Genomic DNA, 27934 nt, shown 5'->3' on the forward strand with positions numbered 1-27934 from the left:
TAAAGCAAGTATTTACATTAAGCACAATACAGCAATTTATTTAGATGCTTAAATGAAGAATACAAAGGGAAATAAAGATCACAAAATTATACATACTACAACAGTGTGTCATATATTAGATGGTATAAATGAATACAACGCCTTGTTGGTGTTAACTAAAGATAAAACTAAATATTCAAAATGCAGCACTTTTTTCCTGTATGCTGCTTCAACACAATACACTTTTATACAGATCTAAAAGGTGTCAAAATTAGTAGCTGCAAACTTGTTTCTTGCATGTGATTTTTCTTTTTAGCTTAAAAGATTTCAGAAAATGGCTCTGAAATACATTTGTCATCAGTTGTAATGTCAAGGATATTCAGAAGAAGAAAATTCTATAATACAATAGAGTCCAGATATAATTTTTATGTTGCTGGCCTCTGTTTTGAGATTGTACAAGGTTATGTGCAAAAACTAAGTTTGTCAAAATCCATACTATAGCAGTTTCAAGCTCTTGCTAGGTAAACTAGATACAGCATTTATTACACAGCAGGGCAACACTAAAAAAGAGAAACAAATCTATGATGGGTACACAAGAACAATTTCATAAGCTTCACTGGAATAGGTCTAAAAGACTGTACAAATATACATTTCAACTATTCAGAATGATACATGAAAAAAAAATCAATTTCCCCATAGTCTACTATACACATTGAACTGGTAGCTCATATGTTGGCCCTATACTACCATGTGAAAAAGGGTAATGTTTAAAAAGACATACAACTGAACATGTACAAGAGTGAAATAAACATTGAAAATGCAGATAAAATAAACCTCTGCTTTTCTGTGTGTGCATTCTGGAGCCACCAGCTTATCTGTTTTCACATTAAGTTACTGTGCTCATCACAGCAGGTATTCTCAAGCAAATTAACCAACAGCGCACTTAAATAACCACTGGAATAATAGTGGCCACATCAACCACTCATCAGATGACCTAGCACTCAAAAGGCAGTACCAGTTAGAATTAAGCTTACTGAAATTAAGCATTCAGTCATACTGAAGTGAAAGTGTTTAGACAGTTGTAGATTGGATCATACTACTGATGCTTCCGAATCAATCAGTTCATGCTTGCTGGCTACTCAGCTCTACACCAGTTAAGCTGCTATGCATTGGTTCTGCTACACCACCAGTCACATTGTCAAACTGATCTCCATCTTCACTGTCAATTGTGCTATTCTGCCATTCCATCTGCTGATTTGATAAGCTCTCCTCAATTTCTGATGCATTTTTCCACTGCGACTGGTCCTTAGACCAAAACTCTTCTACTTTTCCATAGGAACTATTCTTCCACTTTGACTGTTCTTCATCACTTTCAGATGCAATCCCCTTTGTTTCTGCAGTAGGCTTACTACTACCAGCATCTTCACTCTGGGATGATTCATCTGTCCAGGCTTCCGGTTTCACCTCTGACGTATTATCTTCAAAGTCAGAAACCTGCTGAGAACCAGGTCCACTTTCAGACTGTGAAGCTCCATCTTTCCATTCAACAGCATCATCTTGATCACTATCCGAAGCATCACCTACTAGCTTTGTTGGTTCCTCAGCAGAATGAATCTCTTCATATTTTAAACCTTCCTCCCGTTTCTGATCTGATTTTTCTGGAGATAGCAACGAATTTTCCTCAGCAGTCTCCTTTGATATGCTGTCTTCCACATTCTCTACTATACTATCAACAGACGTTTTTTTAACAACATCAGAAATGCGTTGACCAAACGGACTATTGCTTTCATTGTATTCCTCCTCTATATTCTCATAACTGTCTGAAGAACTTTCATCTTTTTCTAAGTTTATCTTTTTATCGATCGTTTTACTAGCATTGACTCTGGAATTCTTTTCATCGTGGTTTTCAAACAGCCATTCAGCATCAAAATCCATTTCATGCTTAACTTTGTTTAATTCTTTCATGTTGAAACCAAGCAGCACACCAGGTTTGTACTTTTCACAATCTCTAACACATTTCTTTCTTTTGTTGCTGAAGTGTGAAGCAATATCAGATTTCCATAGCCACAAACTGGCAGCCAACTTTTCAATTTCTCTCCTACTGGGATATGGTTGCTTATTGAAATATTTTGTAAGAAATGTTTTTCTGGCTTCATAAGAATCATCTTCATGACCCTTGGGGTCTAAAGCTAAAACTACAGGTTCTTCAGGCTTTTCCTCAAAGGCAGATGGTGAGTCATCATCATCTATTTTTCTTTTCTTCATGAGAGAGAATTCCGTATGTTCATAAGTACGTTTCACGGGTGCTACAGCTGGAGACTGATTTAACCGAGAGGGTGCATTCGATTTGTCTTGGCCATTTTGTGTCTTCCCAACACCTCTGCAGTGTACAAGGTGCAGTGTTATAGTTGAGGCAGTCATGTTACTGGTGTATACACCAAGGCAATGAATGCATTTGTACGTTAGCTTTTTTTCAACTGGATGAACTGTTTGAATAACCTGATGCCTCTCCCTCAAGTGATGTGCTAGTGCATCAGAAATGGGTCCTTTTAGGATTGAAAAGCATAGTGGACAGAGTGTTTTACCAACATCTTTTTTATAGGGGACTGCCGCTTGAGGAGAGCTTTTTACAGGTACATCCGATTTCTCCTGGATTTTTGGCTGGGGTTTTGGAGGAACAATAGGCGTATTTTGCGCGTGATAAGCTACAGATTCAGCAGGGGCATCTCTTAGATTGTAGGTGGTTACAAGAAGATGTATATTAGTGTGACTACCTTGCTGCAACGTCAAATCAAAGGTTAAAGTGGAATCTGTTTTAGGTCCCATTTCTTCATCAACATGAACCATTCGCATATGAGCAGCCATCTTTTCAACGTCATTGAAGGTTGAGCGGCAGTACGGACAAGACAGACCATGGATAAGCATGTGATTAAGCAATGTATCAGTAGGTAAATAGCGATTACAGTATAGACATTTGCTAGTGAAATTGTGAATTTTCATTATATAGTTAGCTACTGCAGGCACCTTTTCAGCCTTGTGCTCCTTTTCAAAGTGAACACTGTACACGTTTTCAGGAAACAGCTCATTACAGATTGTACAAATTTTCCATTTTTGTGTTGAGGAAGTATTGACAGCCGAAGGGCCTGTGGCAGCTACAGGAGACTTTGAGCCAGATTGACCTAATACTCTTGACGCTGCCTGGGACTGAGATAATGATGTCTGCTTCAGCTGAGCTGATGAAAGAGAGGACGAGTTGGCAGACTGAAGAGAGTACCTTGCTGGGGCTTGTGATCTCTGTTCCCCTCCAAGGGTATAAGGCCTTCCATTCCCACTTGGTGAAAACTGTTTCATTGTTTGGGACTGTTGTGGAATAGAAACTGGTGCGTTGCCACTTAAGTTTAGCCTTCCCCCTGGCTGCCCAACATAACTTGGTGGTACTGATTTGACTCCATAATTATTCTGCTGTAGATGAACATTTGACATCATATTTACTCCTGCAGAATTTAATGTAGGCTTTGGTATAGTGAGTCGGTTCATCATCTGCTGCGATGAAAGCGATCGGACATTTCCAGGAGAAAGAGGACCCATCCTTTGAGAAAGTCCCATAGACTTTTTATCCTGTGGTTTTGGAGCTATTAGCATCAAAGGTTTGGATCTGGGAACCACTACATTAGTATGCCCTATCATTGCTGTTACCTGATATCCTATACGTTCGTGGTCTTCAATAACATGCTGTACTAAAGCTTCATATGACTTGGGCATAAAAAGGCATCGTTTGCAGTGAATACTACCCTCCTCTCGGGTACTGGAACTTAACGGAACCGCACCATTGAGTGACTTTTCACCTGCCTTTGCTATGTAAGGAGCAGCAACATGCTGAAAATGTTCCCTGTAAATGTGCTTTCTAACTATTTCATACAGAGGATCTCGGTAAGTGCACTTCTTACAGTAATAAACAGCTTGTTCTACACTGTCAGCCTGCTTAGGTTTAAGGCTATCATGTTTGTTTTTATCTTTAAAAGTGCTTATGCCTCCACTTGGTGTATTGGCATTTGGAGCATGAAATATTTTGATGTGCGTTTCCAAAGTCTTTTTGTCTGCATTGAAAGTACAGTAAGGACAATTGAGAAGAATCCTATTTTCAAAGTCTTCACTATGAACATTCCGGAAGTGGCTTTTGTAGGCTGAAAAGAACTTCGAGGAAAATGGACATGCACTGCAGCAAAAGGGTTTTGTCCGATAGTCCTTAAAACAAAGAATTAAAAAAAAAAACGAGCATCAAAAAGGAGGACTTTTTATGAAATTTTTTTCCCTAAACAAATTGACAACTTTGAATTAGTTCAGCCTAGATGCTGAGTTTTCAGACCAACCTCTACTCTGCCAGTCATTTATAACATTCATTTTCCTTGCCCTCCAAATCAGGTAAGCGGAAGTTTAATTACCGGATTGAACACACAAATGAAGGATGCCCCTTGAAAGTTCAGTCAAGGGATACTGATAGATAATGCGTAACTGTCCATTTTTCTGTCAGATGATGGAAACTACACTTCCAGTCAGATTTCATGGAAAAGAGTTTCCTGGCATCATCTTTGAAAAAAGGTGGGTTTGACTATTTGAAATGGCTGTAAAGCCAAAACACTTCAGATCAAAATATAAGATATTTCAATGTGCTTTAATCCATTAGAATGTTTTTTTTAAAGATGTTGCTCCTTAAAACTACATTGTGCAAGGTTTTTAAATAAGTCTTTCTTTCAGTTGTGTCAATTTGTGCCTTCCAGTTTTATTGCCACTCAAGCCTTACAGCTTTGCTCTATATTTGCTCATTTCTGAAAATGGAGCAAAACTAAAACATTGCTGGAACCAACAAACAAGACACAGAAGTAGGTAACAGTTGTCTGCTTTGATATGAAAACACAAGCAGCTCTGTTCCTGAATCAGTCTGCTCCCAGCCAGACTAAAGCATCATTCATACGGACACCATTCAATCAAACCAAGTAACACAGGAGTTGGGGATGTGCATGCAAACTAGAGTGAAGTAGTTATACTTAGCAAATTTGGCAAAAGACAGAAGAAATATTCTCCAAGCAATATAAATAAAACCCTTCAGGGCATGATTTAATTGCAATGTTTTCAATTAAATATAATCCTACCCGTTGTCATATTTAAGAAAAGTAGAACTTCAAGCAGAACTTTATTCTGATCAAAGCAGAATTAAGGTTCTTTCAATACACCTTGGATCAGGAAAAAAATAAGGCATTTGAAAAATGCTGTTTTCTTACATAGCTCTTTTGCTCTCCCTGAATTCTGGCTCCTTTGAAAGGGCTGCTGATGTGATGGTTGCAATTCAAACTGAAGTTAAGTTATAGGTTAATGTTGATGTCTAAAGTCAGCCTAACTTCAAAATTTTACTCAACTTAAAACATGACAAATGTAGATAGCTTAAAGACATGTAGCTATGCAAACAAGTCTCATGTTTCAAGGTGCAAGTGGATCGCCTGAAGCTACATTCTCCCTCTGCATAATTGAACAGATAATTTTGGCCACCTTCTGAAGACCATTTCCAGAAATAGGATCCAAAACACACAGCTATCTAAGCAAAAGTTCTAGATTTTGATATAACAAACCCTGTTTTCAAATGCACTAAAATTAGAGAAGCACAGAGTAATGTTTTCAAGGGTACAGTAACAAAGGAACTTCAGTTTTAAAAATACTAGACCAGTGACCCAACATAATATTGCATCCCATTTTGAATGGTGAGTAACACCAGACATTGACACCAAGTGATGGCTTTTTAAAAAATCAACAGATTTCTCACTTTGTCACTGTTTCACTATTATATACTATCCTTTCAGCAAAGGCTATCATACAAAAATGCAGTGCTCCTTCACAGCTACTTGATCAGTAGAGTAAGACAATATTCACCATCTCAGCTTGAATCCCTTCCTAAATTTCTCAGAGATCAGTTCAAACCTTTAGTTTTACAATCAAGCATCCAAAAAAAAAAAAAGAGTGAAACTTCCAGCAACAGCATCGCTCCATTCTGCTGCATGTACTTGTGCACACTTAAACTAAATAGGCTCAGACACAGCCCCAAGATGTGGCAGACAGTTGAAGATTAACAGTGGAGAAAGCAGCACATAGATTTGTTCTGCTTCATGATTTTAGAAAAATGTGAAGCAGGTGGTGGAAGTGAACTAGGAAAAGGTAAAGAAACTATGCAATTTCCATGCGTTATCTTTTAACTTAGAGGTAGCGAGGGTGTGCTGACTTGGAAGACAAGGATGAAGAACATTTTAGGAAAGATGACACTTAAGGCTGCAATGATTGATCTGGTTTAAAGTTTCTCAATGCAGTTTTTTACTGGAATAACTACATGGGCATCAGTGCCTGGTTATTTCAATCAAGATCACAAACTGCTACTTGGAGAACTAAAGCACCTTTTGCATTATCCATTAAATAGAAGATTACAAAAGCTGCTGATGAATGTAGTAAGAACACAAGAAAAGCAGTGGGTATTTATAAAACCTCCATTTGAAATTAACTACCTTCAGGACCTCATGCAGTTACTTGAGGCCATTACTAACCTGATTTTTTGTAAGCGATGGGTCCCACAATCCTACATCTTCCCATGTAGTGTTTTTCAAATAAAAGTCATTAGGTTCAAACTGCTTAAAATCCTAGAAGAGGGGAAGATGGAAAAAAAGCAGAGAGAATCAAAAACAAAAGACCCAAAATGTTCCCCAGTATTTGTTCATGAACACACCATGCAGTCCTCTGTTAATCAAAAACTAACTAAAAATTAACCCAAAGAAACCGCTCCCCTCTCAAGAAACCAGCTGACATGTTTCATTTCAAGTATAATTTTCCTTCACAAAACAAAGCTGTTCCCATGTTTCAGGCATAACTCAAAAAAAAAAAAAAAAAAATCAGATGTGGACAGGCTCAGTGACAAGAAATAAGCTGAAGTCAGAATTGTCAAAAGTGCTAAGCACTAGGCCTGTGTGAAGCAGAAAGCATTTACTTCAGATTTGACAATTTGGAGGGACAGCGATTTGATTCAGTGATTCAAATCACTGTCCCAATTCGATTTGGCTGAACCCGAAGATATTCGGGACCGAATCTTATTTGGCCACGGACTATATAGGCATGCAGTGCCGGCGGGAGTAGCTGGGGGAGCAGCCGGACAAGCCCCAGCTTTAGCTAGCAGTGCTGGGAGAAGTTGTGGCTCTCCCAGCTGCCCCCACACCAGGGCAAGACAGGCAGTGCTGGCAGCCCTGGAAGAAGCTGTAGGGGCTGGGGGGAATAGGGTGGCTAGGGGTAGGGTTGGGGGGGAAGAGGAGGGGCAGCCGGATGGGTCGTGGCTTCTCTCAGGGCTGTCGGCTCAAGCAGGGGCTTGTCCTGCTGCTCCCGCTGACACTGCCTAGGTGCCTGCCCATACAGTCTATGACTGAATCTCCTAATTTCTCCAGAGGCTTCCAATTCAATTCGTAGAGATTAATGGGTCTCCCAATTCAATTTGGAGATTTGGCTGCCGAATCGGGCAAATCTCTGAAACGAACTGGCTACCATAGCTTTGCACAGCCCTACTAAGCACATAGAAGCTAGCGTGGAGGTCAGTCAGTGACAACTCTTGAATGCTCAAAATTATTAAGGCCACATTTATAATTCAAATAAGGACCCAGGCTTCCAATTTTATACAGCCTTGGTACAAAAACTACACGACACTTTTAAAAGTTCCAAAACAACTTCATCACCAAAGGGTGTGTAAAATTTTCAAGAGGTACAAATACCAAAAGCACCTCAGGGAAGGGTGGGGAGAGGGAAGAAGAAAAAAAATAAAGCAATAGCACTTAGGAGCTGAAATCCCAAATTCAAAATTGAGTTAGTCACTTACGCTCTTAGGCTGCTGACAGACATGGGAAAACGGAACAAAACAAAAAACCATGCTTACGGAAAGAAGCAGTGCATTAGTTTGACATGGCTCTGCAGCATCTGTATAGATGGGACGCTTCAGCAGGGCTAGTTGGTGCTTAGATCTAAAGCTGATTCAATCAGCTATTAGATAAAAATGCTAAAAAAACACCATTAATGCATTTGATCTATACAGACATTGGGTGAGCTGGATCCAACTAATGCAGTGCCTCTTCTGGGCATGTGCTGGGCTTGGTGCAGGAGTGTGCCAAGTGTAAAGTAAACTGCCATAATGGGGGGGGAGAGGGGGGGACGCGGGGAGGGGTGTTACGTCTGCAAGTAGCCTTAGAGATTTTATCACTTACTGAGTATACCCAGCTCCAGGTAAAAAGGGGACGATATTAGCATAGTCTGGAGTGATCTTGAACACACTTAAAGTCAAAAGCTAGTGGCTAAAACAAACTACAGCAGGCTTTGATGCATAAAGGTCTGTGAAGCGCTGAAGAGACAGCAGTGGAAATGTGACAGTATAGGGGTAAACACCCCTGAAAGCGTAACGTTCTCAATAACAGAGTACAGGACCAGTCACTGGGAGTCCAACTTGTACAGCTACTAAATCAATCCCTTAACTTAGTGACCTAATGTTCTGCACTGACAAAATACCTAGTTAAAATGTCAATTCATTTCCTGTCCCTTAGGTCCAACAGACTAATAATTTGTCTCTGTTTGGATTTCAAGTCTGATGCTAGCACAATGGATAGCACCAACCAGTAAGTTTTTAAGAATCCAATGTAGACAGCCTGACTTTAACACATGCCAAACTAGTCAAGTTAAAATCTAGGTAGTGAGACTTGTCTACACATTTTAAAAATGTGTTTGTGAACATATTAGCTCATATTACACTTTAAAATCCTACTTTAGGCAAGGTTTACAATGCTGCTAAAACAGGATTGCTTAACTCCTAGTAATAAGAAAGTCTTTTGTAAATGGCAGCGAGCCCTTAACACGCTCATCCAAGTTGCTCTCAGCTGGAAAGCAGAAGACAGGGATAAAATGAGCGGGTCAAACAGAATGTACTCATGAACTCTAGCAAGCAAAATCAAGAGGTCCAGAAAAAGTAGCAAGAACTTTTGTGATTGGAAGAAAAATACTGAGCACTCTCAAAATGAAGAATACCACATATACCAGCAGTCCCTCCAATTCAAAGCACTTCGGTTCTGATTGGAACGCTAGGTTAGGTGTCATACTTACTTCTATATGTTCTTTACAGTACTCCAAACCAATGTCACTAAGTATTTTTTTCACAGTTTTCCGGGCCTTTCTTAAACTGCCAAGGTTGTTGACAGGAAGTTGGAACATAGTTTCTAGTGAAAAAAGCAAGCAGGGAAAAATTTTAAAGTCAAAATATGTTTTGTTTCATGAAGAGTTATACTTTTAATTTTCTTATGTGTCACCTGCATTACCAAACATAAGAGATGTCAACATTTATTAAGAAAAAAAATAGCTTATTTTTCTGTCATCTCTCCTTAAATTGAAGTGACCTGTAAAGCAAGATGTTGTCAAATGAGCATATCAAGATGAGACTGGATGTAATGGCTACTGGAGAAGTAATCCAAAAATCACCTGGGGACTATTTTGTAAAATTCATTTCTACTAAGGATCAGAATTTATCCATTAAATTAAAATGCTCACAAGAGTCAGTTTACTCCTTTCCGCATATGGGCTTTAGCTCATCTGAAAATGTTTGCATTTTGTAGGAAATGTCTTTATTAAATCAAACTATAGTATTTTTAGTTCATCAGGGGTTGCCCACCTTGTACTTTTAGGCAGCATTACTTTTTTAAGCTTTAAAGAAGTCCATCACAGTACCACTGTGCTAATGGAAACTCTCTTGGGCATACTCCATCATAGGGAGTCTCTGGTGTTGAAATGGGATTCTAGAGAGGACTCCAGTTAAGAATGCCCAGGTGATCAATAGTACTTCTTTTCTAAGCTTTTTTTAGTATGATTTGACTGAGTGGCTGACAAGCAACTAAATATGTGACTAAATATTTTATTCCTCATTAAATTGTGAGCTGGAAACTTTACCAAGAACCCTTCCAAGGTCTTAGTTTTTCTTTCAACTGTTAAAAACTGCAATAAACATCTACAATCATTACACTTTATATCTGATAAGGACCCTACATTCAAATCTTCATAGGTAAAGCAAAGGAGAAGCTACTTGTAAAATAATTCCAACTGCATAGTCTATTACCGACAAAGGATATGAATTCTAATAAAATTAACATTTCCATTGTAATGGATAGATATAGACTTAAGAAGTCAGTCTATATCAGTTTCCCCTGGCCTAAGAGTAAAAATTGGTCCTCTCAACTTGGAGATTTGTTGATCCTCAGTTGATACATGCTGCTGATACACTGGTAATATAGCAACTGCTTGTGACACTAAACAGGAACAATGGGCATTTACACTAAAGGATACAGGTGAAGGTGTAACAATGTGAATTTTCCCCCCAGATTGTAGAGACATGAGGGCTATTTTTCTTTTGTAAAAGGAAAGGGATTTCACATAAATAGCAAGGACTTGTCAGAAGTGAGCCTTAGCTTCGACATATCCATTTATATGAATTTTAATACTTGCTAAAATCTATGCAAGTGTTAATTTCTTGCATTCAGAATGGTAAACAGCTGGTAAATCTGCAAGCACTATTTTGTCATTTATTTGAAAAGAATATTAAAGGAGAGACTTTTTAAAGATCAATAACCATTTCTGCAAGTTACAAAAATTTACTGTGATGTATTCTGCAATTTACTGTGAAATATTCTTAAAACCCGAGGAATACAAATTTTGATTATATAAAACTGAGTACTTAACTATTTAATTTTAGCTGCCCCTCTCACATACCCCCCTGCAAGTGTTCTTTCTACTATCTGGCTTCTTTTGACTATCCACATACTTGACTTTTCAGAAGAGGTTCCTGGTATTTACTGTTGCTATACAGGGCTGCAGACAACCACTGCTATCTTCATTATGCTTCCCACCATTAACAGCGTTAGAGCTGAACTCGGCATTAACAATGGTGGAAAGTTTTTCAGAAAATATACTTAGCACAGAAAGGGTTTTTGAGTATAACAGTAGTAATAAAAACCTCAGAAACCAATTTTATAAATTATGAACATTACTGGCAGCAAGGCAGCAATCCCCTCATCTTAATGCCTTCAAAGTAACAACTCCCAAGTAAGACTGAGTTGTGTCACTATGGTTAAGGCTGCTATTGCTATTATAGACTAGGTCGGGGTGGGAAATTATTTGGGCCCGTGGGCCACATAGGCAGTGTGGAGAGCTGCTGCGCGCTGGTCAGCTTTCCCCTGCTGCAAAAGCCCCAGCCCTGACCCCAGCACCAGCCCGCTCTGGACTTGCCCTGGCCAGAGCAGACCAGCCAGAACCTGTGCGCGCAGATACGACCCTGAGCCACCCCACGCCTGCTCCGGATCACCCACACGTTAAGCAGCAGCAGCAGCAGCCAGGCACACACTGCTGCTTGGTGTAGGGGAAAAGCACCCTCTCCCCCTCACTGCTGCCAGGCCCGTCTTGCTGCAGTCACCTAGAGCTCGGTGCCCAGGTTACCCTGTGGCTCCTCTCTGCTGCCATGACCACTGCTTCCAGGCCCCCCCACAGGGCAGCAGTGGCAGTGCAGAGGGAACCGCAGGGCAGCCCGGGTGCAGGCTCCAGGCAGCTGCAGCGAGACACCCAGCAGTGGTATGGGGAAGTGGCCACTTTTCCCTTGCGTCCAGCAACAGCTGCTGCCTGGATGCTGCCCAGTGTGGGCGGGCAAGTCCAGAGCAGGTATAGGGCAGGCCACGGTCAGGTCGGCGTGTGCAAGTCCCCACTAGTACCACGGGGCAGCAGTTGGAAGGAGCTGCCACTGCCTGGGCTGCCTAGAAAGGCGGTCCAGCTACGGAGCCACCCCAGCCTCGCTGCGTGCCTAGGTGGTGGCAGGACATGCCATGGGCCGGACAGCACCTGGCCCGGATGGGACTGAGGGACTGCCACAGGCTGGACAAAGCCCTTAAGTGGGCCGAAGCTGACCTGCAGGCTATATTTCGCCCACCCATGGGCTAGCTGATGACCAAATTCAATTCATATACATCTCTATGATTTTTTTTTTCAAAAGATCAAAATGATTTTGGTGCTTAAATGACTTGGGCACTTTTTTGTTGTTGAAATTTTTACCCGTGTCATGAGCCCCTGGAAGTAGAATTTTTTATCCAAAACTACTATCTTAAAATCTTACTACATTACAGGTAAAGGAAAACACTAAGGTGAAGGAAATTGAGAGAAGAGATTCTATTTAAGTGTTTCTTCTGTGGTTAGATATTTCAAGAATATTAGTGTTACTCAGTTTTAAACAGCATTTGTAGCAACGGAATAATTTATAGTGCAAATTTGCTCTTCATAGTCTATTTTCAAACCATATAAACAAGGAATTTCAGAGATACCTCACACTTACATAGATATCACATGCATCCAAATATATTCACAAATGAATGTTATACAGATTAGTTATTGATACACTCTATCTTCAGGATACTTAGATTAACAAAACAGTAGAAAAACATTTAGAATCTGTGTGCCTAAAGAGTACCTACACCCTTTGCCCTTACAGTCTCAGATCTCAATGCCAAGCTGAAGACAGTAGCCCTAATGAGCTTGGCATAGCATTTGTAGCATCTCCTCATCCTATTCAAATCAAAACATTTTCCATTATCAAACAGGTAATCCTAGTGCCATTCCTCATAGAATGAGATGCAGACCAAAGAACTACGTGGTGTGGCTAGAGGCACCTTTGCAGTTTTAGACCATGGCAATGAACTATTTTTCTACCAGTTAGTCCTTCCACAATAGGGCTAAGCCACTCTAGTGATGCTATATATGGGGAAGCTCAAACTCATGCTGTACTTCTTCTGATCCAGTGTCTTTCACAAGCAATGATTTTATGTAAAAAAAATCCAAGCTTGTAAAATGTATCGTTACTCCCTTGGAGTGATTCTTACCATTAGAGAAATTAAATAGCTCAAATAATTTGTCAGCCTTTGAGAATTTTACTCACCCACTTGCCAAGTGTACTTTTTTTTAAATCATCATGGTAAAGGCCAGGAAAAGTTTTGTGCCTGGGTTGGTAAGGTTTCATGACTATTTTGCAAGGCTGATTCAAACAAACTAGTTATTAAGTCTGCATCCAAGCCATTGATTCATTTATCAGGATTTTCAAGCAAATTCCAAGTTGGTCCACAAGGCCCTTTTCTCTTTCAAGTCCCTCTAAGACCCACTTCTACAGAGACACATATAAGAGAAAAGTTAACCACAACATTGTTATTTGCAAAATTAAACATATAAAACATTTTGCATCCCCATGCTTTGTTGAGTAACTGCACAATCTGTTGAAGTCCTCCCATCTTTTGACTTTTCCCCAATTTACTGCCCCCTTCCGCAGGATCATGCCCCAGTCTGTAAACTCTTTTGGACAGACAGCATCCTTTTACTTGGACTGTGAAGAGTTTAGAACACTTTGGGGTTCTGTCAATTAAAAAAAATGCCATGTGTGCCAAACTAGATGCCCAAAAAGCATGGTGAGGAAGTGTTTGATAATGGAAATGGATATTAGTCCTGGGGACAGATCTCTATGCCAGTGAAACATGGTGTTAGAATAAAAACTGACACACAATACATTAAATCTGAAAAGTAACATTACATTTAGTTAGTCCTGTTTCATCTGTGGTAAAGTCATTTTGCCCCACCACTGTCCCTCGCTGACAAAGGCAGTGGGACCCCTCCTGGCTTGCTCCAGCCATGGACTAGAGGGAGAGGCTGCATAGGGAGCTGGGTTCCACCAGGGACACCAGCAGCAATGCCCAAGTTCCTCTTTCCCCCACCTGCTCCCAGCAGGGGACCCAGGGAGGGAGCAAAAGTAGAGTGGCTCTGGGGCTTGCCCTGCCCCAGATCATTTCGGGACAGTGGCAGCACCCTTGAGTGGGTCCTCCCCACCCTTGCCATGTACCTGCTCCCTGCCCAGCTACCCAGTGTCCCAGGTGCTTTAGCCATGCCTCATCCCCATCCTTCACTTGAGGAAAGTAGTCACTGTACCTAGAAATCTCAGCAAGTGCAGTTCATGCAGCAGAACTGGTCAACAAAATATCTGTGAATCTGGTCAAGAAATTACTTCTGCCGCCATTACCTCTTTTATGCCATGAAGAATCAAGCCCTGCTCTCAACATCAAGTCACTAAACACAGTAGAGAAACCCACATATTCAGCTGATTCTTTACAGCCAGACGTATGCAAAATCTGCATCACCAATAAAAAAATTTATGATGCAGTACTACAGAATTCAAGTAGGATTTGAAAAACAGAGTATTACTAGAATTTCAATCTAGGAGGAAGAATAAATTTTAATGTCACCTCACAATTTTGACACAAGTCAGTTAAGAGTGGGTTCTCAGGAGTGATGGTAGAAACTTGAAAGCAAAGAAACCCCTTACATTTATGAGTTTCCAGTGTTTTACTAGAAATCTCTAGAATCCAAGATTTCATTTAAACAAAGTCTAGTCCTTTTGGTTGTAAATACCTGCCCCCATGTATACCATTAACTGACATGGAGTTACCCGTCAGTCAGAGACAGTGTGATAGCAAAAAGAGGGGTGAACTTTAAGAATCAAATTAAATATCTTTAACAAATAATTACCACTATTTAAATTCCAAGTAATATTAACCTTACTCTCTAAAGGGACTGGATATTTGGATTTAATTAGTTTGTCCAGTGCCACTGTACATACAAAAATATACCCTGATGTAACTGCATGCAATATAAGAAAACAGGCAAGTTATAGCTAGGGGGAGCAAGTAAGAAGATCTTTATATCCCCTTGCCCTGGTCATTCACTGCCATCAAAAGGACAAGAAACTGTTCAAGATTCACTTATCTTCAAAAACACAGAGCTTTTGTACTCTTACAATGCTCCTCTCCTCCATGACTTGCCCCAACACAAATACACAGTAAAATCCAAATCTCCAGTCCCTTACAAATCAATCTTAGTAATTTTTAAATCTTTTCTGAACAGTGTGGAGGCCATCCTGCACTGTAAACTTCTTTAGAAAGCTGAATGCAAATGATCCTTAAGAAATCTGCCTTCAAAGAGGAAGGCCCACGAAACTTTATTCTAATTTGGAAAAAAAAAAAAAAATCTGACTACAGTCTAAATGAGACCAACCTAACTTTCTACCACTGAACAACCAACAGTAGTGGAGAGCCACAGATTAAAAAACAACAACAACAAAAACTGTTAAGGCCCATCAATGCTGATATGTTATTGCTTCAGTGCCACCTTGCAGATTTGGGATTGAATTTATTAGATTTTAACTCAAGTCAACCCCAACACACAAATCTTTTTTGCACATCTGGGAAATAAACAGAGAAGCATAAATAGTGGGAGCTGAGAGACTGTTTAGACACAAAATGACCCCTGAAGACCAAGAAAAATCTCTAATAAAAGATACTGGATTTACCCAATTATCATGTTTGCCTATGTCCTTAGACCAACACAGCTACAACCTACACCCCCTGAAGCCCTGATGAGCAGAACACCCCTTTCCCAAAGAGTAGCATTAGGAAAGGTAAGCATCCTAGAGCTCCGCCATCATCTGATGAGGTCATTCTCTACAGCCCTAGAGCAGAAACCCTGAAGGGTTCGGGCCTGATCACCCAAACCCACCTCTGTCTCTAACATTCTGAGGTATGTTCTCACCGAGGAGACAGCTGCCCAAAATGAAAGGTCATATTGCACAGCAGCAGTGAAAACCAACAGCTGGCCATTTTATAAATTAAAAGTTTGGAAAATCGGAGAAAAACAGCATGATTAACTATGCTGTAAAGCCCCAAATGGGAAGACAGCCTTTTCTATTTTGCATTCTAGTGGAGACAAACTTCATATGCTCACCTATTGCTAATCTCGATTTATAGGGAAGGAAAAACATACGTAACAACAAGCTTGATCTAGAACCTCATCTACAGATTACAAAATGATTAACATCACTTTTTTAAGATGGTGAAATTGAAATGCAGGAACACAAGTGACATCTGGAAACAACTCAGATCTCCCGACTTCTAGTCCAACACCCTAAACTGATGAACCGCTTATTCTCTCCATTTATTATTCAGTGGCAACTAAGGTATAGAATGGATTTTCACAGTGCCCCATATATTTTTGCGTTTATCCTAGTTATGCCTACACAACTGATTCACAGTTAAGTAAACATCTACTTCAGTCAGCCTCTTCGTAATAAAATCACATAGCACCAACACACATTCATGTAACAGGTCAAGGAGCTCAAGGAAATCTGCACTTAAATAATTCTGCATTCCCTGAATGTTATCATCCCTTGCCATCAACCATCACAATGTCTATGCAGAAAGATCTGCCCATTGGCTAAGCTATTTAAATTTATGTTTGAGACTAAAGTTGCAGTAGGTGCCTGCTCCTCCATTTCCTTTTTCTCCACCGTTTCTAGATTTGTGTTCTACCCACAAGCAAATTGAAAAACCCAGGTTGATGAATTCTCATTCTACCAACTTTGCCTGGAAAGATGCAAGTTGCAACGAAATCCACACTGAAGCACTGGACAGTTCAAACAAATGCTTACTCAAAATAGCAGGTATAATATTACTCTTCTGGTAGTAAAAATGGACTAATAACAGGCCCGTGACCAAGAAATCCTTAAAATCAATGAGAATACATCTCCTAGTAATAAGCACTCATGGATCTGCAATTTATTCCAAAAGAGGTCCCCAATATATACCAATACTGGTAAATCTCCTAAAGTACTGATAGAAGCTCTTTGGGACAAGCCCTTATTTTTGTTCTGTATTTGTACAGTGTCTAGCATAATGGGGCCCTGATCCACAGCTTGGGCTTCTAGGTGCTACACTAGTACAAACAAAACCACTGCAAGTTACACTCTTCAACGGTCAAGCTACGTACCACTGGGAAAGACAGGCCATAACGAAGTGGGGTGTGTCCTTATCAGAATGTGAACTCCATTTTGTATTGCAACTTCATTTCATAGTGTATGCTCCAATTAACCTTTTATTTAACTTTAGATTAGGGACTATGGGGAGAGGCTACGAGGGAGCAATCCAGCACCATTAACTAACAACTACAGGTCCACTGCTATGGGACAATGGGTTCTAAGTAAAGGTCTTACTGGAAGAAGAGACCATAACTGGTTAACAGAACCTGAAGGAGTTTCCACAGAGGAAAGAAGCTATCTTTTCTGCCTTGAATTGAAAGATTAGACTGTATATAGGATAGACCAGCAGTTCCCAAACTCTGACAGATTGCGCATGACAAATTTTAAAACGATAAAACTTTAAGTACCACCAGCAAATTTCTGTCATATAAAGTAATTATAATAAATCTGTTAACATGTACCACTGACAGGTTGTCTGCATACTTACTACTGGTGGTACCCGTACTACAGATTGGGAACTGCTGGGATAGACAGATCCTCCTGCTTTTTCTGAAATGCTAACCAGACACCCAGAACTAGGATCAGTGATCTGGCCATCAGGGCCAAGATACCTATGGGATTCATACATTTGGTCCATTTGCCTATAGCCACTGAGTACTTAGCCAGTGTCAGTAGAATCAGTCAGTACTGGACATAAATGAAAGCCTTCCAAAAATCAATTACAGTCTATTCCCTTCAAAGGGCGTGGATCAGGCCTGTTAAAACCCTGAAGGTCTCAATGCAGGGTAACTGCTGCTTTAATGAAAAGTCACTCTAAATATCATAATTTAAACTGCACTTCACACAGTGCAACATTTAGAGTTTGTTTCCTGCTATCTGTACTCTCACTATTTTAAGCTGGTTAGCTGCATTAGTTAAAAAAAAAAAATATTTAAGACAAAAATTGCATGATATCTTTAAACATTCCCAAGAACACAGGGAGGTGTGAATAATAATGTCTGAGCAAAAATAATGTTATAAAAATGATCAAGAGGGAAAGATTAGTTATTGTGAAAGATCTCTGCCTACTTGTCAGATGGATTAACAGTGCAACTACTAAAGTGAACAAGAGACCACAAAATCTACTGGGTTTTGTTTTTATGGACACACAACAAAAGCAAGAAAAAAAAACAAGCCCAGTATGCAGGTGAAGTTTAGGGCAGACCCATAAGAGAATGGTAAACAGTTGATTCCTCTTCATGATACCAGCAACTCAAATTCATCTTTTTAAAACTCCATTTTTTAAATTGCTCTCTAGCAGATAGACCTCAAGTGACCTTCAGCTCCAACATGCTACTCTTACTGGCTCTTTAAATTCCAGATGGAGACAGCTGCAGACCAACAGAGGCCACTCAACAAACAAAAAAACACCCCCTAAACTGTTGCAGGTTGCACATCCTCCTCCATTATGTTAATTATTTCCCTTTTATTTGGAGGGTGATTTTTTTTTTAAACTGTTTTAGCCTTTAATAAGAATAAATGCCTTCATTATGTAGTATAAAGCTGTGAATTTTATATCCCCAAATTAAGGCAGCCATGTAATCTAATCCCCCTACCAATCCAGCTACCAGGTGACAGCCAGGAAACCAGAGAATTACTTCCAAGCAATGGAAAAAGATAGGAAAGGGTTTGTAAGATTTCTAGAGAAAATACAGAATGTTAGAAAACAAGATGACTAACTTGAAGCAACATACAACTTCCCACTCCTCATCAAACTGAGTTCTACGTGGTGATAGTATTTTTCTTTTTCTGTGCGAGAGCACTACACATTTTCTCATGCAGACAATCCCATGTGGTTCAGGGGCTCATGCAGAGACACAGACACAAAATAAGAACATTATAGGAATACATGTGTTCACCACTACAAAGGTGGCATTAACCACCTTATTTGTTTTGCAGGAAAGGAGAGCAAAGTTTCTTCCCTCCTCTATTTACCTTCTTGCTTAAAACTCCTGTTCTCTAAACCCAAAGAAACTGCTTTCCAATCCATAATGAGTAGAAACACACTTTCCAGTTAATTTTAATAAGGGGGACTTGTATAGAGAAGGCCCTTGGCAGCCCATCATCTGTTACTTCCAGACAGACATTATGTAAAATAATTTTATAAGCTTTGAACATAGTTTTCCCTTAGCTTATAGGGAAATCTGCCATTTGAGAAGTGAAGTGTCCATCAGGGAACAGTGTTTATACCATTCTGGTCAAGTTCTGTCACTTAAAAACAAAACAAAACGGGAGAATATTTTTCCCTGAGCTAAAACCTTCAGCTTGCTTACTATTAAACTCTGCTTCTGAAAAATAAACGCAAAAAAAACCTTCAATGTCTCTGAAAAGTTACTCGAAAAGCCTACCTTTATGGTTTGTGCCTTTACGGGCAACAATGCATTAGTGACTAAAACTTATGAGTAAGGTAGTGGCTTTCATCCAGAAATACTCAAAATTTATAAACTATCAGAACATTATGATCTGAGAACTAACCTTGCTGCCTAAGGGAACACAAATTGGGCAAATGGACTAATCTCAAGTAATCATCTTGTGGCAAATCTTCAACATAATGCCATTTAAGAATTACAAATGCAAAATTACACCATCTCCTCATAATTGGTAAGGTGTCAATTTATGCCACTTTGATGCATCTAATCAAGTGAGCTTCAGCTTATGAAAGCTTGTACCATCTACTCTGGTTAGTCAAAGATGCAGATCTATCCTGCCTTCAATTTTACTTCAGACTAACATGGCTTACCACATCTCCCAGCTCTATCAGAGAATGGAGAATTACTGTATGATCTTCCAAAACCTGTGCACCTAAACATTTCAGTGTTTTTATCTTCATACCTCTAATTATGCATGTAAGGAGCTCATTTGCAAAAATGCATTTTTAAAAAATACATTTTATGCCAATGGTTTTCAGACCAGGGACCCTTGGGGGTCTGCAGAGCACATCTAGGGGATCTGCGAAAGGCTGTAAAGATGGTGGCTTTGCTCAAAAGGAAAGCACCACCAGTGCTGCTGCTACTGCTCCAACTCCCCCTATGGCCAGAGACCACTCAAGTGCCAGCAGCAGGCAGCCCAGTGCCAGCAGGCAGAGCCCATGCTGTGGCTGCTGCTCCAGTTCACCCTGCAGGCAGAGGCCACCTGAGCGCCAGCAGGCAGATGCAGCTGGGCAGCCCCACCGCATCCTGCTGCTTCATGCGGAACCTGGTGACACTGCAGTGCTGCAGCCCCTCCGCTCACTCAGCAATATCAATCTACAGACTGGAACAAGCACGTGTGTGTGTGGGAGAGGCACAAAGACAGACAGACAAAGCAAGTGAGCAACTGCATAACAGTTTGGATGGAATTCCCATGGGGAAAATTGGAAGCGTCTTGAGACATTTAAAGAAAGCTTTATTTGGAACAATAAGAATTGCACATTTTTAATGAAAAGTTAGGTTCTACAAAATTGATAGGAGTCCACAAGAAAAAGTCTGGTGGGGTACAGGGACATATACTAGCTTAGTCTCTGCCCCAACTCTTCATCTTCACAGCACATCTAATATGTGTGAGGGTTTGACATGGCGAATCCCTGGATGAACGGTTGCCTATGCATGCAGGGGACTGTACCTGATGGCTTTCATCAAGAAGCTTCATCTCTGGGTTTCTCGAGCAAGAGAAAAGAACTTTGACACAGTGGAAATCTTTGACAGCTTTCTGGTTGAAAACAAGCTGATACTATACTGAACAGTGACGTGAAAAGCAAAATCAAGGAACACTTGCTGGAGCTCAAATCTCAGTTTTGCCAGCACTTCCCTGAGATGGGCAATGAGACTGAGTGCATATGTAACACCTTTGCAACTCTAGGTCCTGGCTGCCAGCTAAAGAAGAACAATTATGCGAGTTATCCTGTGAAGGGGGACTGAAACTCGAATTCAAGCAGGAACCTCTTGCCCAATTCTGGCTGAAAATAAAAAAGGAGTACCCCAATCTGTCAGATAAGGCCGTTAAAGTCTTGATGACATTCACCACCACATACTTAGGTGAAAGCTATGTACTTATGTGAGATGGGTTTTCAGCCTCAGTATCAATAAAAATGAAATACTGAAACAAACTGGATGCTGAGGAAGATCTAATACTGAAATGGTCACCCATCCTAACAAACTTTCATGTGCTTTTTGCCAAGATGATGCAAGCTCAATCATCTCATTAGAATGACAAAATGGTATGTTTACAAAATTGTATAATTGTTATTTTAACAGTGCTTGCCAATAATTATCTACTTATAGTCACTACACACCCAATAGATTTCCAGAGGTGTCTGTGCCTCCATTCAAAATGTAAGGGTCTGTGAATGCAAAAAGGTTGAAAACCACTGTTTTGTGCACTAGACTAAGGTTGGATCTTTAAACATTTTATTTCTATTTAGGAATCTTACTAATTTTTTTTTTTTTGGAAGAAAAATTGCCTAGCAGGGAACCAAACTTGCTGAGATTGTATTTTTTTTAGAACAACTGTTCTATGTCAACACTGAAATGATTCTCCATTCCTCCATTTGTGTAGCTCTCCCCGCCAGTTTCACTCACTCACTCTCTGGGATCTCTGCATATCATACATCTAACATTTCACTTCTAAATAGAAGTGAAGAATATACTAGCTGGAAGGAAGAGTCAATCAAGAGGAGGAAGAGAACAAGGAGATGCCATTTTGATATCTAAGCAGGCAAAATTAGGGAATAAAAAAAAATGAAAGGACAAAGTGACAGAATGAAACCAAATGCATGGAAGCGAACACAAGTTCTTGAACATAGAGATGCACTGATATATCAGTCCATATCATAATTGGCACTGATAAAAGGAAAATAGACATTATTGCCAAGAGACTTATTTCGGCTGATGTGGCCAATAATGTCGCTGATAAATGCGGCGTGCATGTGCACAGCTGCAGCATGCACATACCCAGTCCAGTAGCTTGGTAAGCCTGCTGGCAGGGGAGGAAAGGGGGCAAATTAAGGCCCCTGTGTGAGAGAGGGAGTAGGGCTGGGGAGTCACTGGGGGCATGTGCCCCCCCCAATCTGTGCACAAGGCAAGGGCAGGCTGCTGCAACAGGTTGGGGCAGTGCCAAGCTTTTCCCAGAGGTGGGGGCTGGGCTGGGGCTGCACTCAGGCAGTGGCAGCACTGGAAGTGTGGCCCAGTCCAGCCCAGGCCCCCCACACCAGGAATAGCACAGCCCTGCCCCCAGCCCACAGCAGCAGCCCACCCTTGCCCTGCACACAGACTGTGCAGCACATGCTCCCAATAGCTCTCCTCTGGGAGTACATACAGCAGTGGGAGCCGTCCATGTGTCTCAGCTGAGCAGCACCTATCTGCCCCTGTTCCAGCCCCACTCCCTCCCTCACCACAGGTGCCTTGATCTGCCCCTCCCATGCCCCTTTCCCCCCATACCCCAACAGACTTACCAGCTGGACACTGCTCTTCAAGCTGCTGGGCTGCATATGGGCAATCGGATCAGCACTGGCTGATATGGCTCATTAATAGTCAGCCATTGGTATAAGCCCAAAAAATCTTTATCAGTGCACCCCTACACTAACACTAAGAATTGTTTTAATTCATAGAGGTAGTGTATCATCCAGCCAAATGGTCCCATGATCTGTACTCAGACAGCCTTTATGGTGGGACCAGGGTGGTCAAAATCTTTGTCAAGAAAAGTGTTAGGGCAGAATGTAGTCAACAGGTTAAACCAATATTTCAAGTTGCTTGTCATAACAGGCAACTTCCCTTACTCCTCCCCCCCGCCCCCCCCCAAAACAACTCAGGCCTTGCATTTCTTTGGCTTGTTTATTTAAATTAGCTAACACTGTAATAAAATTCCTTGTATACAATAAATAATTTGGGTATTTTGATTTTACAGAAAAATGCAATGCAACAAGACTACTTGGTACCAGTGATACTAGGGACACCTACCCCACCTGGGGAACAGTGATCTTAACTATTAAAGTACCACCTTCTGAGCTGGCTGCTATAGCTGAAAATTTCAGTTTCCCAACTACAATTAACCAGAACTGAGCACCAAAACCTCCTAGATTTATTTATCTGTACTTTTTTTTAGTCCCAAACACTTATGGTCAAGACAAAAAACTGGAAGATGCCAAGATGTAATTTAATCAACTTCAGATCTCCTGTATATTCCAGACTCGCACAACGTTAGTACTTGCCATCAGTTCGGAAAAGTAATATAACACCCCCCCGAAAGTGTGATTCGAGTGTCTCCCAAGCAAAGCAGCTCAATCCTGCAAAAAACAAAGACTGCAATATCCTCCAGTGTAAAGGTAGAAATAAATAAGCATCACAAGCTTGCACATGGCATCATCCCTTTACTCCAAAGGATCTATGCTTTAAGGCAGTTGGGAATTTAAATTGATGAGGTGGAGGACAATCTGGACCTCTGGAGTGCTCAGTCACTCTTAATTCCTTTGCCAGCTCACAAGAGCACAGCTGGGATTTTTATGACTGTTACAAACCATTCCTCTTAAGGCTGGACAGAAAGAAACACCCTGTCAGAGATTTAACAAAAAATGCACTTTGTAGGATACAGAAGCAATCTCTACCTAATTTAGTGGACTCGCTCACTGCTACTTCCACCCATGAATGGATTTCTTGAGACATCTGCTCTTTAGACCCAATTTAAAAAAAAAAAAAAAAGATGGCTCTTGGATGCCATGTATTCATTTTAAAAGTTCTTTATTCAATTTATACTTTTGTGTGGGCATCTTCTCCAAAGAGTATTCTTCCTTAAAAAAACAACTGAAGCCACAAGATGAAAGCCAATAATTACGCTTCTAGGTGACACTGCAGAGATACAAATATACTGGTCCAACTCCTTCCATGAATACAACTGTTTGATCCTTCCTTTCCCTGCTGCAGCTATTTGTTTTGCTGTGGAAACTTAAAGAAACCTTGAGCATTTTATCACTACGCTTATAGTTCATTGACTATGAACTGTGCTGTTCTTAAAAAATCTGACTGATGCTCCTCTGTGCAAGATGGGTAAATCTATGCCCAGACTTCTCGACCCAACTGTGATATCTGGGATTCCCACAAAGCACCTGTGCTCAAACACAGGAAACTAGGGCTGGAAGGGATCTTATGAGATCAGCTAGTCCTACCCCCTACTCATGGTATGGTCATCCCTGATGCCATGTCAGGAACACCTTATCTTACTAATGTAAAAAAAGCCCCGACTAATTTACTAGAAAATATTTCCATAAGCATTCACCAGGTATAAAAACTAAAGAAATGACATTTCACTGGGAAGCAAAGCAGATAGCAAGCTTGCAATAAATGCCCCCAATAAAACCAAACTTTTTGAAGAGGGTTTTTTTATTTGAAGACTCGTCTTCCAACTTATCCAATCTTTTAAATTGTGAATATTTTAAACACCTGCACTTTTAAATGTTGTAACAGAGAGATGTCATGCCACTGTATTGAAAGACCTCATCCTATGGCCTTACATATTCCAGATAAATTCTCACTTTTTTTTTTTTTTTTTAAGTTCTTACAAAAAAGCAGCTGTGGCCCAAGTTTTTTTTTCCATAGAGTGTTCAACAAAGACCTTCTAGTAGATGTCTAGTCACATTTAGAATAGCATAAAGGACAGATAAATTACTATCTTAAGATGTGAATGCCAAAGACAGACTTAAAACTAAACGCAACTCAGGGAATTTTAAAATACAGCTGCTGCTAACCTTCACCTTATCCGTGGAGGTGCAGCTCATGGAAACCAGCATGCAATGCTCCATTTTGTTCCACAACAGCTCCTACAGAGAAAGACAGACAACAGCCCAATATTTCAAACAGCCCCTGCTCAGCCTCCCTTTCCCTATGCAACAAGCATCACCCCTCTACTTACAACCCACTTTTCAGCTATTCTTCTATCATTCATCTGCCTGTGCAACCTCACCTGCTTAATGTGGATATTTGATCCAGCTAGATCAGTTGCAGACTCTTCAGAGGAAGTCATCTGATGTCTTTACTATATTTTTTTAAAGCACTGTGAGGTCAAACTAAAAGGTACAACACATTCTACAGTTATACACCACTTATTTATTTTAAGGCGTCTTGACACAAGTCCTCCCAGTGTTGTACACCAAGTTTAAAAAAGCCTGCCACGCAAACATTACGTACACATTTCACATAATACATTCCCCTAACATAGTTACAATACCCGTTAAGCCTTAGTCCACAATTAATAAAAAATGCTGGTGCCACAAAGGTGGTCTAGCATAACAAACCAAGCATAATATAAAGCCAGTAGCTGATACCTCCAACTAAATTCTGTTTCATTTGTGGGACATTATCTTGATGATAAAAAATCTTTTCCTTGTTCAGTACACAATCTGAAAGCTGGTTCATTATAAACATCCACAGTAATGTAATTAAAAAATAACAGGGAAACCATTGTCTTCTATATTCTGAATTTTGCACACTAAGATGTTACCCTATTATACACATATTTCTATTAAGCAACTGTGCTATTTCGCCTACCTACATACACTCTCTCCTTTTAGTTCTCTCTCTACTAGGTAGCTGTTTGTCCCAAGTGTAAAAATACATCTTAAGAAATAGCTCTACACACAACCAGGATGCAATCAGGCTATAGGATCAGCATAATAAATGCAATCTAACAACTGCAAATTTTTAAGGGATTTTATTTCTTTGTTGGCAGTAAGCCAGCACTACATTTTTTGTTGTTTACTAACTCAAACTTCATTTATTCACTGTAACTTTATAGTGCATATTAAGTTTGTAATTTCACCAATAATTGTATTTTCCAGCAATAATATTATTAAAAAACCCAACCTTACATCAAGTATTACATGAAACTGATATTTAAGTGAAAAGATGTATAGATTAGCCAACTTAGAAAAATATTTTTTCCTCATCCTTTTGGAGAGGAATTCCTGAGGATCTTTCCTTTCCCCTTTTTAACCACAAGGTTCCTCCTTTTCCCCCTCCTTTCCTCCCATTATATATTACCCAGCAGTCAGCCCACTTTTCAACAGACTTGATTCATGTACACAGGATAAAAATATTTCTTATAAACATTTTAGTTACAATCTTCCAAAGTGCTATAAACAATTACATTATGACTTAAAAAATAACAAATACCTGGTCAAACACTTTAAGGAATATTTTCACTTAAAGGGACACCCAACTTTACCACATTTTCATCTCTATATATATTTTTGCCACATTTATCATGCAAGTGAAATAAATCCTTTTTTCTTAGTTTATCTGTTCACATGACAATATTTTGAACATAATCAGTGGAACTATATTCCCTGAGTTGTCAATCATCTTCCCCTTTTGTTTGGATAAGCCTTTATAAACCAACAGAAAAGGGGATATATATTTGCATAAGAGGCAAAAAAAATGTAAAATGAAGGAAACCTGATGCAATTCACACGTGCTGTCTGAAACTATTTAAACTATTTTTTCACTTGTCAAGACTTTAAGTTGGTGTTCCTTTAAGCTTAAAAATGCCAAATTCCTGAAGCAACATTCAGATCCATCCCTTCAGTTTTTTTTTTGCTCATACGTCACCAAATGCAAGTCTCAACTCTTTCCATTCTATTCAGTACATATTATGAGGCATTTACCTCCAAAATTAATGGTGCTTGGGTGTCTCAGACTCATTGGGCAAGTTTCATGCAAAAGCCTCCAAAAATAATTCTCCTTGCAGAACGCCCACCTCAGCGATTATATTACACCTACTGTGTGAGGCCAAAGCCCGGACATAGGAGAAGGCTCATATCCTGCTGTACAAAACAAAGTATTAAAGACAAGAGATAAGAAATGTAATAAGGATCAGTCTTACATTTATAAAGTACGTTTCAAAGCAAAGGACTCCCAAAGCCCATTGCAAACCATACATACAGGTAGCACTACAGAAATGGAGCTACTGCTGGCATAAAACCAAACATGCTTGCTGAACTGGCAACATTAAGACATTTTAGCAGGTTTATATTTTAAGCAAAAAACTTGACCCTACTGGGGAATCATATATGATATGATGCACCTGAATTACCCAAGTTGGAATTCCACCAGGATACTAGGTTTAATGCTCCTATTCACATCCATGGGAATCTTTGGCCATCTAAGTGGTTATAACTCTATTTTAAGCCTCATACAAAATAAAACACCTTCCCCATGAGAGTGCCCTCTTTGGCCATAATCCATTCCTGGTGAAGTTCCACCCATGACACTTCCTGATGAAGTTTTTTCCCCCTAGGACAGTTCCCACAAAATTACAGCCCCATATTAGATTACAAGATCTTGGGCAATCACATAGCCCAAGGAGAAACAACCAGCAGCCATATCTCTGCTGAAACGCATTCTGTGGGACAGGATTCAGATAGAGTCATTCAGGTTCATGGCAGCTAGTACTTGGATTTGAATTGTTTTGGGCAATGAAACCATGAGTCTATAATCAGTTTATTACATCTTTAATTTGCCTAAGCTTCAAGGAATTTCTATTTTAGGCATGTAACTTCAATATAAGGAAACGGGTAAGCAAATCCAACATTTCCAAAAGCATCCAAAAAAAAAGACAAAAGAAAAAGATACAAGATTTCTCATACAAATCCAGAGAGAAAAATTAATTGGCTTTTAAACTGTTGATCCAGCTGGTAGCCTTATGGACTTCAAACTTTTTAACAGCAGCAGCTTAACAGGCATACTAGCCCACCACACCATATTGGACTACGTTTACCTTCCCTTGTTAATGGAAAAAAAGACTTTAATGAGCTGATATAGATCAATTTACTGTTTCCCAAGGTAAAAATGACAATGACATCTGTATTGTTTTAAGAACATTTGTACTGAAGTAAAAATATATGTTTCAAGTATTTTCACATACTGACTGGTCATCTCTCTGCCACTAAAGAAGATTAGGATGGTTGGCAAGTTATTTGGTTTTGGGTTGTTTTTTGTTGGTTTTTTTTTTTTTGGGGGG

The 27934-nt window shown here is 39.9% G+C and overlaps 1 protein-coding gene across 6 annotated transcripts; it reads right to left on the reverse strand.

Moving 5' to 3' along the window:
- Positions 1-11: 11 nt before the first annotated feature.
- Positions 12-27885, reverse strand: ADNP (activity dependent neuroprotector homeobox). Of its 6 annotated transcripts, XM_019548129.1 has the most exons (6): positions 26580-27885; positions 24666-24737; positions 13001-13222; positions 9142-9254; positions 6564-6656; positions 12-4224 (listed from the first exon to the last, which is right to left on the reverse strand). In XM_019548129.1, exons 4-6 carry the CDS (start codon positions 9247-9249, stop codon positions 1102-1104), a joined length of 3324 nt encoding a protein of 1107 aa, XP_019403674.1. In that variant the 5' UTR covers positions 9250-9254; positions 13001-13222; positions 24666-24737; positions 26580-27885; the 3' UTR covers positions 12-1101. The 6 variants fall into 6 exon arrangements, with proteins under 6 accessions (XP_019403674.1, XP_019403676.1, XP_019403677.1 ...); XM_019548131.1 differs by lacking the exon at positions 24666-24737; XM_019548132.1 differs by lacking the exon at positions 13001-13222 and having other exon boundaries at positions 24672-24737.
- Between the last annotated feature and the right edge of the window lie 49 nt (positions 27886-27934).

The sequence above is a fragment of the Crocodylus porosus genome, unplaced genomic scaffold (assembly GCF_001723895.1).
Source record: "Crocodylus porosus isolate Cpor-Errol unplaced genomic scaffold, CroPor_comp1, whole genome shotgun sequence".
NCBI lineage: Eukaryota > Metazoa > Chordata > Crocodylia > Crocodylidae > Crocodylus > Crocodylus porosus.